This window comes from Neovison vison, chromosome 14 (genome assembly GCF_020171115.1).
Source record: "Neovison vison isolate M4711 chromosome 14, ASM_NN_V1, whole genome shotgun sequence".
NCBI lineage: Eukaryota > Metazoa > Chordata > Mammalia > Carnivora > Mustelidae > Neogale > Neogale vison.
The window spans coordinates 18,665,208-18,682,595 of record NC_058104.1 but is presented as its reverse complement, the minus strand read 5'-3'; the positions used below and the strand labels follow the sequence as shown (position 1 = coordinate 18,682,595).

Genomic DNA, 17,388 nt, shown 5'->3' with positions numbered 1-17,388 from the left:
TTTCCCAGGCAGCAACCAGCACACTCCTTGGCCCGTCGAGTACTCTGTTTTGGGGACCGTAGCTTGTCTTAATAAAGCTTCCCTTGGTGCCAATGTGCCAGTAGTGCCACTTAGAAGCACCAGGAGGTGGTCATAACTGCTTGGGTTGCTTCAGGGGAACGAGGCCCAGGAGGTCATAGTGCCAGGATTATTCCTGGGTTCTCTCTGTGTTAGGAAGGGAGGCCAGAGAGAGGCTGCACAATGGTCAGGGACCAGGAGCCTGCAGGCCGACTCCCACTGATGACGAACCTTTGTGTCCTCTGTACGGCCTCATGGTGTGTTATGAGGGTTAACTGAGATCGGGCGCACGAGAGCACGGACATCCATTCATGTTCACACGTGTGTGCTCAGCACACAGATGCTTCCCCATCACAGCAGCTGTTCCCATTGTATGAGTGATTTTATCCGATGCATCAGGCGTGCCTCCCAAGATGGTAAGGTACCCCCCAGATAGTTCCCAAAAGTCCAAAATGCTCTTTTGGGTGAGGACTTCTCAGCAGGAGGAGATTCATATGTTTAATGGGCGAGGAAACATTTCACAGATGTATCTGTGTGCTTGGCAAAAACTAGTTTTTGACATGTTTTAGCTCAGATTAAAATGAATCTGGAAAACAGTTCAAGTTTTTGTGGGTAGTAGAAAGGGGAAAGAGACCCACTCTCTGTTGCCTAGTGGGACCCTTCTGGTGCAGAAGGGATGCTCACCGCATGTCAGAAGGGAATGTGGAGATGTGCAGATGTCTCCATCAGGGCAAGTGGTCTTCTCTAAGATTTTTTTTTTTAATTTGTTATAAAGATTTAATCAATGAAATTTCCCCCCAAAAGCAAAGTAGATGAGGAGGAAATAGGACAAAAAGCCATATTTTCAAAGCACAAATGAAATGATTGTGGGTCCGTGTGCTCTAAGTTCCTGGGGCTGTTTTGCTACAGGGGGGCCTGGAGTCCACAGCTGGTTCTCCCCACTACCCCTGGTGTCCCCACTCCCTGGAAGAAGGTGTTGTGGGTGCAGAGGGAGTAGTGAGCACTGTTCAGGCCATGGGGAGTCCCGGCCACAGGGCCTGCTCTCTGCTGCTTCCCATGTGACTCTGACATGCACCTGAACCTCCCTGAGGACAGTCTTTGAGACCATTTATGAAAATTACGTCTGTGCCTTTGCTTCCTGAGGTTCTTTTGTGGACAGTCTACCAGATCTTACCTCTGTATTAGAACATTGTTTCATGGCCAGGTACAGGCTGCCTAGCCTCTGTGTCAAAGGGACGTGGACTTGGGTTGCCCAGTTGTGAAGACCATAGTCATAGCTTCCTGGAGATCAGCGCAGTCCCCAAGGACACTCCTGGGCTCCACGGGCCTTCCAGCCCCTTCGAGGTCAGCCTCCAGAGAGAGGGCACCATTCCGAAGTTGTGTGCCTTTGGTGCATGTGCAGGGAATCTTTCACAGATGGTGTGTGCCCTCTGCTGTCCAGTAGGTTTGCTAGTCTCTGTTGCCTATTTGTGGCTCTAAATATATAAAACATCATCTGTGTAAAGCCAGTGTGCCATGGGGAGTTCCTAGGAAGCAGACAGTCTATTTCTAAAATATACATGGTGTGCTTGAGGAGAGAAAAGTACTTAGGAGCAAACTAAGGCCAAGAGATACCAAGGATGGCTGTTCTGTCGCTGATAAGGACATGAAAGGGCAGATGTGCTGTCTTCATAGCCAGAGGCTTGATTGTTAAAGACCAACATGTGTTGAATACCAACTAGCACCTCAGGCAGAGTCCGGGATGGGAAATACCTGTGCGTCCGTTTGTGCAGCCTCTCCCGCCCACTGCTGGACATCCCATCAGCCGCAGTCCTCCCATGGGGCCAGGATGTGGCGTCCTCATCCTTGCTCCCTCTTGCATGACGTCAGCTGTGGGAGATGCAGTCCTGTTGTGGAAAGGAGAAACCGAGGCTTGGAGCTCCCCCTACCCTAGTCAGCGTTCAATCCTGGATTTGGTCCATGACAGTTGGATCTCAACGCCAGCACCCTGATCCCTGTGCTCCACTACCAGTCATCACTGGAGCAGCCTCCAGGAACTAACTAGAACTAGTGTCTTCACACTACTTCTCTAGTCTTTGAGTGTGAAAAGTGGCCAGAGAAATACCTCATACTATTGTATCATGTCTGTCCAAGACTGGGGAAAGCCCCAGACCCTAAGGTATGACCCAGATTAGAGTGTCTGGGACTGTCTCAGGCACCATGTGGTGCCCCCACTCCCCTTGGACTTCCAGGTGGCCCTCGCAAGGGCTGGTATCCTGCTCGAGGAACATCCTGCCACCACCGCCACCACCAGAGCCATTCACTCCCACCCCCGCTCAGGAGTGCCCTCAGGAATCTGCTGGGCTCATCACTGAAGCGCGGTGACGTCACCCCTCCGGAGGGGGCTGGGAGGGCCCTTCCAGGGGCATGGTGTTGGATTTTGTTTGGATTTTGTTTTTTCATTTAAGAAGATCAGTGGCCCCATTAGCAACATGATTTGAAGTTTAACTCAGTCATTACCAGGGTGCATTAAAATAGATTTATATATTATACTAACAATTAGAACACTCTGCCCCGTTAATACTGTCAGTGTTTAAAGAGCTATAAGCAGGGGCGTCTGGGTGGCTCAGTGGGTTAAAGCCTCTGCTTTCGGCTTGGGTCATGATCCCAGGGTCCTAGGATCGAGCTCCACATCCAGCCCCACATCGGGCTCTCCACTCGGCAGGGAGCCTGCTTCCCACTCTCTCTCTGCCTGCCTCTCTGCCTATTTGTGATCTCTGTCAAATAAATAAATAAAATCTTTAAAAAATAAAAATAAAGAGCTATAGGCATATTTTACCTTGGTACTGCTGTTTGCTTGGGTAGTTAGTTAATGTCTTAGCCTGCTGATTTGGTGCATGTATTTTCATTTTATGAATGAATACAAATGTTGAAACTTGCGCATTGCATTAGATTCCCAGATGACACAACTCTTTAGAGTATTTCTTTTATTTAATACAATAGAGGCCTGAAATCTAACTTGGGATGTGATGGAGCTCATATCCTTGCCTGTGGGTACTAAGTGATACTTATTTTGAATTTCTAAAATAGTGTCTAGCCTCCTGTAACGTATTCCGGTGTGTAATCGAGCTTGTCACCCTAGGAATTGTCAGAGTCCCTTAACTCTGTCCTGCTTCTGTTCGTCGTCCCCGCTGGGAGCTCTCAGCTGCTGTCTCGGTGGCGGCAGCCAGTTGGCTGGGTCCCATCGATCATAGGAGTGGATTGACTGAGGGGGCACGGAGTGCCGGGAGCAAGGCTAGAGTAGCTACACACGTCTTCACTTAGTTCCTACTACACATCTGCAAGAGCCGTGTCCCCACCCTGGTTTTATCGGTTTTATGGAGGTGAGTGATTTGAACAGGGCAGCTCCACACCCCGGTTGTGAGGAACAAAGCCTGGCCCTTTCTGCTCTCCTGATGGTAGTGGGCCTCACCTTCTCTCTTCTAGTCAGTTAATTGCTCAGGCTTCTGAGAACTCCTAGGTCTATAAGCATGACCCTCTGACTTCCCAGCCTGAGCTGGGACCTACTTGAGCAGCTCACCACCACACAGAACTCAAGAACCTCGTGTAGGCTAGCGGCTGGTTGCTTGGCTTAGTAACAGCTTTATTGAGATATAATTCATGTTACCATAAAATTTACCCTTCTAAAGTGTACCGTTTGGTGGTTTTTAGTATATTTGCAAGATTGTACAACCATCACCACAGCCAGTTTTGGAACATTTTCCTCACCCCTCCAAGAAGGAACTCCACACCCATTAGGTCACTCCCCATTCCCTTTGCCTCCTCGCTCCTGGCACGCACTAATCACCTTACCACCTCTATATGAGTTTGCCTTTTCTGGACACTTTCTACAGACAGAATCATGTAACATGTGGCCCCTTGTGTCTGGCTTCCGTCACCTGACAACATTTGCAAGGTTCGTCCATGATGGAGCACGTGTCATTGTTTTGTTCCTTTTTTAAAAAAATTATATATATATTTAGATTTTATTTATTTGACAGAGATCACAAGTGGACAGAGAGTGGGGGAGGGGTAGGCTCTCTACTGAGCAGAGAGCCCAATGCAGGGCTCCATCCCAGGACCCTGGGATCATGACCTGAGCCGAAAGCAGAGGCTTTAACCCACTTAGCCACCCAGGTGCCCTGTCTTGTTTCCTTTGACGACTTAATAATATTCCATTCTGTGGACACATTGTTGATCCATTCATTCATTGACAGACATTCGAGTTGCTTCTGCTTTTTGGCTGTTACGGATAGCGCTGCTCTGACTACTCACGTGCCAGTCTTCGTGTGGATTTTCACTTCACCAGTGTGTTTTAACTCTGCTCCAGTGGCTCAGGAAGCCTTCCCCTCGGTTACCGCCTTTCAGCGTGACGGCCAGTTGCAACGATAGGTTTGAATTACGGGTTGTGGCCGTGGAGCTTTCTGGCTGTGTTCCTATGGTGTATGTTTTTTTTTGTAGACTTGTCCTTCCTGCGGAATCACATTTGCCCCCAAATCAGAAGCGGGTGCAGAAGGAGGAGCGGTCCAGAACGGCTGTCAAGAGGAGCATAAAAACAGCACCAAGGTAAGCTCTTTGCTGTTCCTGTGGGTTCCTTTCCTGGTGCCTCCATCAGAAGTGACCTTCCTGTCTTGTGGGCTTCTCGATTCTCAGAATAACTCCTTGTAGGTGACACTGTTCCACACGTTCTAATCCTGAGGGTTTTGAATAGAGCAGTAAAGATGAGGATGGAGAGTCAGGTCTAACCCCTGTGAAGCAGAATAACACGTGCGCAGCTGCATGGGGCTCTCTTCTTGGGCAGGAAGAGCTTAAAGCCATGTGGACCGCCGTAGCTAAGGACAATCTCTGGGGCCGGAACACGCAGTAGAAGATGTGCTGAGAGAAGAGGAGACTCGGCAGGCACAAAGGTGCAGCATGGAGAGAGGCTTGGGGTCAGGGCCAGTAGCGAGGACACTGCCAGGGAAGTCTCACCTGGAGACAGACCTAGGGCTACACTAAAAAGTGGGACAGAGACCAAATCTGAGAGCCTCTCTAAGAACAGGCAAAGGAAGGCCTTTGTCTGTTATCCTCCACCATTGTGCCATCTGCTACCTTCCTCTGGATGGATCTCCATGCCACATCTACCACCCTAGTCCCCCAAACCTTTGCCCGTGGCCCTCTGTAATGCTGATTCTGTGGTTATCAAGCTCCAAGAGCCTCAGCTCTTCTCCGACCTCCTCACTAGCTCTTCCCACGACGTCACACCTTCCAGGCTGCCTCAAACCCTGAGATGCAATCTGACGGGACAGGGGGATGGGGAGAAGCAGATGGGTAGAGAGGTTGAGTGTCAGGTTAGAACAGAGATGTGAAGGTGCTGGTCAGGTGTGCAGTGGGGCCCCCGCACGGCCGAGGTGGGCTGGAGCGGCGCTGTTGCGTGCTCACGCTGCAGTCTCTGTGTCTGCCCCCCCAACCCTTGTCTTGAGGCAGGCTCCTGGAGCACCGAATTCCAAAACTCAGAACGGACTTCTGAGCCCTCCCCAAGAGGAGAAACTCACCAACAGTCAGACCTCCCTGTGTGAGATCTTACAGGAAAAGGGAAGGTGGGCAGGAGTGAGCTTGGACCAGTCAGCTCTCCTTCCGCTGAGATTCAAGAACATCCGGGAGAAAACAGATGCCCATTTTGTTGATGTTATCAAAGAGGACAGGTAAGGGTCAGCCATGACCAATGAAAAGTAAAGATTTGCAGGTAGGAGTCTCCCTTTTTCTGAGTCACCTTATCCCCATATGTTTGCCTTTCTGTTGTCAATATTTTACTTTATTTTGAAATAATTTGAAACTTACAGAAAAGTTACATGACTAATCCAAAGAATTCTCATTCTGCCCTTTGCCTGATTTACCAACTTTTAATATTTTACTCTGTTTTATTCTCTCCTTCTATGAAATTTATATTATTGTTGTTTTTCCTGGGCCATTTGATGCTAAGTTGGATATATCATTCCTTTTGCCCCTAAATACTAAATTTCCTAAATTACAAAGATGTTCTTTTACATAATCATGGTTACCAAATTCAGGAAATCCAACATGGATGCATATTTGACCCAATCTTCAGTTCATATGCCAGTTTGGCTGGAAATTTTGGCCATAGAAATGATGTATCCCTCTCAGGCATCCCATCCAGAGGCAAATTGTGCCCATTTGTCTTCCGTCAGTGATAGTAATTTTGAGCAACCAGGCAAGTGTTGACCTCTCCAGTCTGTGGTTATTTTCTCCTTGTGACCAGTAAGCAGTACTTTAAGATCATGCGTGCACTCCATTCCTCAGCATACTTCCCTAGATTTCCTCTCCATTGTGGTTCTTGCTTAAAATAGTCTTTACTGCGATGGTTCAGAATGTCAGTTCTCCTACTTCAGCACCAACTGCACTTTGATATGGCTCCATCATTTTAAAAAAGATTATTTTAGGGACGCCTGGGTGGCTCAGTTGGTTAAGCAGCTGCCTTCAGCTCAGGTCATGATCCCAGCGTCCTGGGATCGAGTCCCACATCGGGCTCCTTGCTCGGCAGAGGGCCTGCTTCTCCCTCTGCCTCTGCCTGCCTCTCTGTCTGCCTGTGCTCGCTCGCTCTCCCTCTCTCTCTCACAAATAAATAAATAAAATCTTTAAAAAAAATAAAAATAAAAATAAAAAAATAAAAAAGATTATTTTAGAGAGGGCATGGGAGGAGCCCAGGAAGAGAGAATCTCAAGCAGACTCTCTGCTGAGCAGGGAGCCTGACACAGGACCCTGAGATCACAACCTGAGCCACAACCAAGAGTAGGACTCTTCACTGACTGAGCCACCCAGGAGCTTCTCCACCAATTGTTTTTCAGTTTCTCCCTCCCTCTTCCAGCACAAAAGGATGTTCCAGGCTCGTTTTAGATCTTCCCTAACCTTAGTCGGGAATCAGTCATTTGTCCAAAGAGCCTTGGCTCCTTTTAGTGAAGAAGGGTATTTGGAAATGTGTGTTGTTAGTGTCTGATTTAATGTCATTGTAGTCAAAGACATACTCTGTATGATTTCAGCCCTTTTACATTTATTGATACTTTTTTGTGGTCTCACATGTGTCTGTTTTCATTAACAAACCACACGCATTTGTAGGGTGTCGCGATCCATAGACACAGTTAGGTCCAGGCGGTTGCCAGCATTAGATCGTCTATCTTTTTACTTTTCATCTATTGCTTTATCACTGTTAAGAGAGGGATTTAGAAATTTTTCACTGTAGTTGTGGATTTTTCTGTGTCTCCTTTTAGTCCTGACAGTTTTTGTTTCAAGTATTTTCATGCCTTTTTTTTTACGTATATACACATTCATGAGTGTTACAAATTCCTGGTGAATTGGTCCTTTTGTCATTTTGAAGTGTCCCTCGTTATCACTGGTAATACTCTGTTGTAAAAACCACTTTATCTGATACTAATATAATAACTGTAGCCTTCTTATTCTTACTCTTTGCTTGGTGTATCAATTTCCCTTAAAAAAAAATTTCAACCTATATCCTTCTATTTGAAGTGTGTCTCTTACGTGTCTGCTTTTTTAAAAATTTATTTATTTATTTATTTATTTGACAGACAGATCACAAGTAAGCAGAGAGGCAGGCAGAGAGAAAGAGGAGGAGGAGGCAGGCTCCTGCCCAGCAGAGAGCCCGACGCGAGGCTCGATCCCAGGACCCTGGGATCATGACCCGAGCCGAAGGCAGAGGCCCTAACCACTGAGCCACCCAGGCGCCCCTGAGTCTGCTTTTTATTTTTTATTTTTATTTTTTAAAATTTATTTATTTGACAGAGAGAGAGAGAGATCACAAGCAGGCAGAGAGAGGGGGAAGCAGGCTCACCGCTGAGCAGAGAGCCCTATGTGGGGCTCAATCCCAGGACCCTGAGATCCTGACCTGAGTCGAAGGCAGAGGCTTAACCCACTGAGCCACCCAGGCGCCCCTGAGTCTGCTTTTTAAATCATTCTAAAAGTCTCTGCCATTTAATTCCATTTGTGTATATTTTCTGGATTTTTAGCCATACTTCTTCGCATTATTATGGGTTTTTGTTTGTTTGTTTGTTTTTTGGTGGTTGCTCCAGGACTTAGAGATAGGCATCCTTGAATTTTTTTATAGTCTTCCTGTGGTTAATGGTTAACATTGAATCATTTCACTTTTTTTTTTTCAGTTTACTTATTTGTTTATGTAAGTAATCTCTACACCCAACTGTGGGGCCTGAACTTGTGACCCCAAGGTCAAAATTCAGATGCTTTTCTGACTGAGCTTGCCAGGCAACCTTATATCATTTTACTTGAAATGTAGACATCTTGTACCTGGGTAGAACCATTATTCACTTCCCACCCCTTATGCTGTAGTTTTCACTAGTGTTACCTTGGCATACATTGTGACCCTGACCTCTAATACCACCCTCTTGGTAATCTCAGATTGTCTCCACTGATTGCCTTTCTGTTGAGTTGGATCTCATTTTCCTGTTTCTTTATATGTTGTGTAAATTTGGCTTGTGTGGTGCTTAGAAACTCTGGATTCTGTTATGTTGCTCTGAAGAGTGTCAATATTTTGTTTCTTTGTTTGTTTGTTTTAACATGCAGTTAACTTACCTAAACTCTCACAGCAAACTTTGTCTCCTCCAGTATAGGCAGCTGCTGCTCTTTTTTAAGCCTTAATTAGGCTTCTTGGAGTTTGCTGTGCTCATGCAGATTTGAGGGGTCAGCCAGAGATTCAAGCAGAGCTCACATGACAAATTTGGGGATGCCCCCCCTTTTTTTCTTTTTCTGGGATTTTCAACCTCATTTTCCAACTGTGGACACCCCAAACATTATTTTCTGATTTTCTAAGCCAGGGAGATTGTGGCTTTTCCATCTGAGTTTTAGCTGTCCTGCACGTGGTGGTGACTAATGGCTATCTTCAAGCAAAAAAGAAAAATAGTAAAACATGGAAAATTAATCTGGTGCTGTTCCCTTCTTCCAGAAGTGACTCTCCTCCATTTCCTACCTCCTTTGGTCAGTCTCCAGTACATTCTACGAGTCATTTTTACATCTTTCCCAGAGTTTTCTGTTGTTATTTCAGAGAGGACTGGCCCAAAAGGAGCTAATCTCTGTGCCCAGAAAAGTGACTTGTCAATATTAATTTCAGAAGAACAGCACAGTGTTTAGCTACATGTGGCCATTGCATGCCCTCTGTATGGCTGCTGTGCTGGTTTTCCCTCTGTCCACACTTGCTGGGTGGAAGGGAAGATGGGGATCTGCCTTCGAGGATGGAATTTTCTCTCTTCTGAATCTGAGAGCATAGTGAGGTATGGCACACTAGTCACAGAGAGTCCACTGGGCTGCAGGGACCCTGTGTGTCAGGCACAGGGGAGTGACTGTCTATTTTATCTGATGTAATTACAGGCGTTCTTGTGTGAGGGAGAGAGACTACACTCCATGGCTGTATTTGCCTTCTGAAATCATGTTAACACTCTCTTAAATTTCCTGCCTTATAAAAAAGATACTATTTGCTAGCAACCATAAAAGAATGAAAGAGTCACATAAAGCAGGTTTGATGTCTCTGCTATTAAAATCGTTGAGTGTTATTTTTCAGGTTTCACACACAGTCTGCATATGTGACAATAGCACTCCAAGTACGGTGACTCTAAACAGTTTTGTGATAACGACCTGTCAGCTCTGATGGTGGTCATTACTGTCAGTGCTCTGAATGACTAGACAGCGGCTCTGAGTTAGGTCTCCATCAGTAGCCTTGGAATCAGCCTAAGTCCTCGGTGCAGGGATGTCTGGTCCTCCAGAGCGGTGTTTTCCTAGCACGGCAGAGCTGCCGGCTTCCACAGACACTGGAGGATGTCTCCAGAAGCATGGTGTTCATGATGTATGCTGTAATGACTGCAAACGGTCCTGCTTCAGTGGAGAGGAAACATAACGTGTATTCTGAAAATACAAAGCACTTTCCAGACGTATGTTCTCAAGGAGGGTCAAGCAGTATCTTTACGTAGTGACTTGCAGACGCGGGCCATGTGACGTGCTTTGGGAGTGGTGTCTGGGAGGCTAACTGGAGTCTGCCAATAGAGAGAGCTCAGTGACTGCGCTGCGCTGATCACCAGCATGTTTTCTTTCTCCTAGCCTGATGAAAGATTATTTTTTCAAGCCACCCATCAATCAGTTCAGCTTGAACTTCTTGGATCAGGAGCTAGAGCGATCCTACAGGACCAGCTATCAAGAAGAGGTGTGTTTCCCCTTCTACATCTAGAGAAGAAGTTTGCTTTCTGCACCGGGTAGTTCATAGTCAGCTTCGTGCTTCGGCAGCCTTGTTTCCCTTCCTCGAGTGATCGGAAAATGAAGGCTAATACTGATTTCCCATGATCTGTAAACCCCAAATCCACAAGGGAAGAAGACCCCCGATCATTCAGTGCCCCTTTCAGTGTCAGTCTGACGTCACTGGCCTGTCATTTCCAGGCCCCTTTGCTCCGTGCTCTCCTCATTTTGTCCCTCCTTCCCGGTGACTCCCTAACACCACGTGCGTGGATCTTTGTTACATTTACCATACCACCCTGACGTTCTAGACCCTGTCCGTCCCCTGTTAGGCTCTGAGCCTCCCGAGGGCGTTGTTTCATGTTTGCCTCCAGCACCCCACGCAGAGCCAGGCCCAGAGCAGTCTCTTGAGTGAAGGCACGAGCATCTCTTACTATCCATTGCATACCCATGCTTCACTTGCTGTTGCTTCGGTGCCTGCCTGTTACTTCTGCCACGAAGCCAGCTTTCACACACCCTGAACCTGGGACCCAACCATTCACTGGAAGCTTCCAGAAAATGGCTTTTGTGCAACGGCTTTTACAGATGCAGAGTCCGAACCCAGCTTTCAGGCCCAGGATATAATCTGTTTGAGAACTCACTGGTCTGTAATAGCTTGCTGTGTGACCTTGTGCATTTCTTAACTGCTCTGTGCCTTGTTTCCTCGTTGTTAAATGGAATAGGAGAGATGGCAGCCCACCTCAAGCCCTTACCACCTGTGCTAGGCCCAGGATGGGCAAGTGCTCCACAAATGTTTGCTGTGTTTTCCATCAAAATCCTACTCCATGGCCACCTGTTGGAGCTTCCGCTCATGCCTCCCACCACCCCTCCTTTCCCAAACAGGTTATAAAGAATTCTCCCGTGAAGACTTTTGCCAGTGCCACCTTCAGCTCCCTGCTGGATGTGTTTCTGTCAACAACAGTGTTTCTGATTCTCTCCATCACCTGCTTTCTGAAGTATGGGGCTGCCTCCACATCTCCCCCACCTGCCGCCCTGGCAGTCTTCGGCGCTGCCCTGCTGCTAGAGGTGCTGTCCCTCGTGGTCTCCATCAGGTAAGGGCCTACCTGTTCAGCTCTGTTCCAGATTTTAGCCTTTAGCTCCCTCTGCTGGCTCCACAGTTAATGGCTGCGCAGTCTGGTGGCAGCTCCGCGGACCAGGCTCCCCACACCAGAGGCCTCCGCATGCTCATTTCAGGTGACCCGGTCCTCTTTCCTTCCCTCCCCCAGCTCTGCTGCTCAGCGTCCTCTCTTACAGACGCCGGCCCTCCACACAGGTGGACACCTTCTTTGCCACAGAGTCCTTTGCAGCCCCTCAGCTGCCAACCAGTCCCAGGATCTACCCCCCTTAGAGACTTAAAAAAGAACAAAGGGGAAGAGAGGGCGTGAGAAAGGGAAGAGAAACAGAATGGAAGCATACAGGGAGCCCATGATGGGTCAGCAGGTGCCCCTTCCAGATGTGCAAGCAAGACTTGAAACCCTCAGAAGGATTGTAGATGTCCGTCTCCACGAGCTTGGGTCAGGCAGTGGTTTCTTAGCTATGACTGAAAAGCATGAGCAGCCACAGAAAGAAGAGATAAGTCAGACCTCATGAAAATGTGAAGCTTCTCCCTTCCAAAGAGCACCTGTCCCTTCTCACACCAGAGTGAGAGGGAGCCTGCAGGATGGGAGAGGAATGTGCAGAGGGCCTCCCAGTCCTGCTTCCTCCCTGTCTGTGGTGAGGTCTGATACCTAGAATGTAAGCTCAGTAAGAGACCAGCAACCCATTTAGAAGTGGACAGAAGGCCTGGCTAGACAGTGGGGACCCCTCAGGGAAGGTAGGCCCTCATGATCCACTCAGCCCTGCACACAGGGAAGTTCACAGCTGCTCTGAGTACTTCTGACTAAGTGTGAGTGCACAAGATACTCCATTCACATGCACAACCCCCCCCACCCCCATCTGCCTTCTGGGCACAGTGGCCACCTCCTTTGTCCAGCCCTGTCCATCTCAATAGGTAGTCCTCCTGGACTGCCTCCGGAAGTTAGAGGTGAAACAGAAACGGGGAGAAGGGCACTGACCTCGAGTTTCTGCCTCCCTTCCCCAACACCCCAGAATAGGAAACAACAGCCCCGGTCTGCCCTGTGACTTCTGAACGCTAGTCCCCCCTTCCCCTCCCAACTCTGAACTATATGGGCTGTATTGCCCTCCCCTCGTTCCCCCACTCCTGCTCCCAGTCCTGTGGCTCTTTGTAGAGGGTCTTTTCTGGTCGCCAAAGTCTTCACACTTGACCCCTGTGCCTCCTCCAGGTTAAGATAACTGCAGGGTGCATCCTCACTGTTTACCCAAATTTCCTACCAGGATTGAGCTGCGTGGTGTACAGTATAGGTCTCCTTGTAACACAGCCTTTCCTATGGGTCTGTGCCTCGAGTCTCGGCTCTACAACCCTTGCTGAGCTGCCTGGGACCCACTCTCAAATCAGCTCTGCTTCTGGAGAAATCCAAAACAAGGCATCTTCAGGCCCCTAGTTTGTCTTTTCCTTTTTAAAATCAGCCTTATTATGATAGAATTCACATACAGGAAATACACTCTTGTAAGTGTACAGTTCAGTAATTCCTAGTAAACCTACAGAGTTTTGCAGACTTCACCATGTAATTTTAGAACATTTCTATCACCCCAAAGAAAACCCGGCACCCCTGGGCAGTGAGTCTCCTCATGCCCACTCTCCCTGCTCTGGGTCCAGGTTTCCGTCTGACATAGGGCCTACAGTTGGATATGACTCCGGCTCTCTCAGAGACTAGCATTGTCTCCATACATTTTTCAAAAGCCCTTTACACCGCTGTTCCCTGTTCCTTTGGACCACTTCTACAGAGTCTGGGCTAATGCCAGTCTGTCTCCAGACTGGCGTTAGCCCAGAGACAGAGCGCTCCAGGCCACGGAGACATGAACCCAGGTGTGTGTCGCCATGTCACACCCATGTGCTCAGCCAGCGCCTTCCAAATGAGGTGGCAGCTGCTCCTGAGTGACCGCTGGTGTGACTAAAAGTTCACTTCACCCAAATCATCAAAGCCTGGGAGGGGCTGGGAACGTGACAGAGCTCCCTGTCACCATGCGGAGGGCATATGTAGGGTCCCAGGTCAACAGGAATCTATGGTGCAGAGTATGGAGCCCTGGGGGGCTGCTTCTGCAGCTGCCCCTCCTCCAGAGCCCTTCATGCATCTTGACTCAGAGCCCATCCCTTCACTCCTCTCGTTTTGTGCTGAGTTCAGGCAGGTGTGGGAACAGTGGGTCTCATCCTCAGAGCTCTGCCGTCCTGGAGACCTTTGTGGGGGCCTCCCAGTCCTGCCTTCTCCCTGTTGGAACTTGGCTTCCTCTGTCTCCTCATGGGGCTTATGTATTTTGCCTTTGAGCATATTTGTGGTTATTCTTGGAAGTATTCCCAGGACTCCATTATCCGTTAAGTGTCAGGAGGTCAGAACCATCCAGGCCCTGAAAGGGTCAGACAGGGCCTGGTTCCATGTGGAAAATGGCTGAGATCTGCGGTTTCCTCTTGGTGATCATGCATTTGTAGCCAGTGGTCGCTGCACTGCGGGTGTTAAGGATGGAAGGTGTAGGCACCTGGGTGTGTGGCAACCACCCTTGAGGGGAACTTGTGCTGTTGAAGCTCAGTGGCAGCTCCTGTCACTTCCAGAGGTGGGGACAGTGTGCCTGTCCATTCTCCCCCTGCCGGGGGGCCTGGCTTCAGAGAGGATCTGTGTGCCTGGGTCTCTGCCCAGCCGAACCATGGTACCCTTTCTTCCACCTCCTGCTGCTGGCATCCAGTTACTGGCCCCTGCTGACCCCAGGGCCCCCCTCCCTTAGCCACACTGTTCTTCCTTCTGAACAGTGCTTCTCAGCCCCACGCACTTCTTACCCCTTCTTTATGATAATTATTTTGTGATAGCCACATGATGATCCTGAAATACAGCCTACCTACGCACACGACTTCAGGAGTCGAAATGCTGTCACTCCCAATGTGAAGGAGAGAGAGCAAGAGAGCAATTTAAAATAAAATTTGTAGTGCTGCACCTCATTTTTGCCAGGACGCCACCACTGGGGAAGTCATAACAGAGTCGTCAGCTTTGTCCTCATGTGCACGGTTGCACAAATGAGACGGCTCCAAATGAGGACCACTTGCGGTGTGTGGGCTTGGTGGCACAAGCACTGGGTTGCCGCCTGTGGCATGATTTCTGAAATGCTGAGTGAGCCTTGCTGAGGCCCCAAAGCAAAGGGCACTTCACAAAGTGGTTCATTCCTGGAAGATCAGTGTGTGTTAGCAGCACCGAGACACGAGACTCTGGGCTGAGGTCATTGGCAGCAGGGCTCGCTCATCTGTGGGTGTCTAAAGGGCATGTGGCAGTCCTGTGTGTCTCGGTGTGCACTGCCCCCCATCCGTGGCTCCTGCCCACCGGGAGCTGGCCACACCCCTCAGTCCCTGTGACAACCAAAAGGCCCTGCCAGATTCCCAGATGCCTCCAAAGGGCCTCAGCAGCCTGTGACAGCAAGAGTGGCTTCTGAGGGGCCTGGTACCATTTGCATGCCCAGTTCTCACATCTACTTTGAGACCCGCAGAAGCTCATGCTTGGCTTTGTACATACACGTGTTGTCAGTATGCAGCAGATCACCTTAAAGTAAGGTATGTTGAGCCGAGCAAGTCCCACTTACTTGCTGCCAACCTAAAGTGGGGTGGGGGGCTCCACCGGCCCCCACAGATGAGAGTTGGTGGGTGTCCCCCAACTCTCAACTTCCCCAGCAGGCTGACCTGTCCACAGACACCCCATTTCTCCTTTCTCCCTCCTCATCCCAGGATGGTGTTTTTCCTGGAGGACGTGATGGCTTGTACAAAGCGCCTGCTGGAGTGGATAGCTGGCTGGCTCCCACGCCATTTCATCGGGGCCATCCTGGTGTCACTCCCTGCTCTTGCGGTCTATTCACACGTCACCTCTGAATTTGAGACAAACATACACGTAAGTAAAGGCCCAGTGACTTTGTTTCTGGGCTCTTCAGGACTCCCTCATCTTTTTTTCTTTCTTTCTTTTTTTTTTTTTTTTTTAATAGGCTTGATGACTTGGGACAATTTAAACATAGGCCTTTGAAGAGGTACAAATTCTTTGTCACCACCTTGAGCTTGTCTTCTTAAAAGTCTTGCCTGAGACAGAGGAGTAGGCAGGTAGGGTAGCACGTGACCCGTCTAGATGCTCGAGCCCATCACTGACCACAGTCAGGGAGAGGTGGGTACGATGCTGCCCTGCCCAGCTCCCATGTGCCCTCTCCAGCCTCACCTGCTCACTGAGCTCCAAACCAGGTATTTTCCCATGCATTTTATAAAGCAGCGTTTGCCCCATGTTTCCAGACAAGATACGGTGCTTACCTATCGAGCTGGCACAGCTAGATGACTGGCATCTGGGAGAGCTGCTGTTGATCAGGGAAGGAGATTCTGAGTTAAACCCCACAAAGACTGAATTAATGCCCTTGTGGAAAGTTCTGTTTTTGGTGAAAGTGAGTGTTACCTGAGCTGCCAGGCGGGCTGACTGCATTTGATACTTTAACACCCAAGTGACATTTCCGTGGCCAGGTAGCAGGATGCCTGAAGGAAGGCTTTGTAAAGGTCACCACTTCCATGGTGGGAGCATTGAGATAGGTGGCCTACCTTCCCTCTCCTCTGGAATGACATGCGCAGTCTGCACACATCTGGAGGAGAGTTTTAGTGCCAGCGCGAACTTGCTGCCTAAAGCCCTGGGTGATTAACCCTATGATTTATGATCTGTCCATGAAACGGCCAGATACTTTGCAATATCCATGGTATTTTTATATCGAAAGAAAGGTAAGTAAGTGAATCTTTTGATGTCAGCATACTCAGCTGGAAGTGAGGGACGGAGCCCACATGGCGAGGGCGGGATGGGTCACTAACTGCGCCGGCCCCTCATGGCAGGTCACCGTGTTCATGGGTTCAGCCGTCCTGATCACCGTCGTGCACTACTGTAACTTCTGCCAGCTCAGCTCCTGGATGAGGTCCTCCTTAGCCACAGTCGTCGGGGCGGGGCCCCTACTCCTGCTCTGCATCTCCCTGTGCCCTGACAGGTAGGTCCGCCACTGTACTCTGCATCTATTGTCCTCACTGGCTGGGACACCTTTCCTGACCTCGCTTGTTTTTCAAATCTGTGCCAATGCCCTCTCCCTCGGTCCTCCCAGATACTGTCACAACATGACGTAACTTTCAACATACACAATGCCAACATCCTTATGAAAAGTCCGAAGACTAATATGCAAAAGAAAAAAAAAGAAAATAGTTTTTCATGACATAATATGTATTTGCATATAGACATCCCCGGGTGACCCCTGCCTGGGACGTAGTGCAGTAGACTCGTGCTTGAACTTACTTATGACAGAGAAGTAGGACCAGAAGCTGTTTCATATGAGATGAGCAAGAAAGTGAAGGAGTAGAGATATAGGAAGACCCAAGAAGGCAAAGAGGAAGCTGGTTCTAACCTCATTTGAGTAAGGGTAATACAACCAGACAGTTTGCAGGTTGCTGAAGGAGAGGAACTGAGGAGGTAAGGCTCTCGGTAGTGGCCTGGGCCTTATTTATGAATACCGACTCACTGTTGTGACATGTGTGGCATTATGTGAAATAGAGTAATGACTAGTCACTGGAAATCTTGAAGTCATTCCACATATTGAAGAACACTTTCAGTCTCTGGTATTCAAATGGCTTTCAAAACCTTATCACTGGGAGATGCCAAGGCATAGATGGGATGGCGTGGGAGAAGCAGGGGTCTGTGGGAAAGGCCCCAAGGGACAAGAGCGGTTCTTACTATCATGCTACAAAAAATGAAAATATATAGGATGACTGTGATATGTGCTATATTTAAAACATCCTAAATATTGGAGCTTTTTTGGGTAATTATAAAAACATTTTACTATTAGAACATGTTAACTGCTTTTTTATAATTACCATGGGTTTAGGCTAGCGGGATATTTCAGAATGACACAGGGCATTCCCGCATTGTGCCTTGCAGG

General features: G+C 48.6%; 1 protein-coding gene across 1 annotated transcript in view; it reads left to right on the top strand.

Annotated features, from left to right (window-relative positions):
- Window positions 1-17,388, top strand: part of ADCY9 (adenylate cyclase 9) — a 119,592-nt gene that overhangs the window by 84,450 nt on the left and 17,754 nt on the right. The window contains exons 4-9 of the mRNA XM_044233650.1: window positions 4,537-4,641; window positions 5,542-5,759; window positions 10,189-10,291; window positions 11,200-11,408; window positions 15,176-15,335; window positions 16,301-16,449. Of these exons, the coding sequence (XP_044089585.1) occupies window positions 4,537-4,641; window positions 5,542-5,759; window positions 10,189-10,291; window positions 11,200-11,408; window positions 15,176-15,335; window positions 16,301-16,449 (944 nt within the window). The remainder of the gene's footprint in view (window positions 1-4,536; window positions 4,642-5,541; window positions 5,760-10,188; window positions 10,292-11,199; window positions 11,409-15,175; window positions 15,336-16,300; window positions 16,450-17,388) is intronic.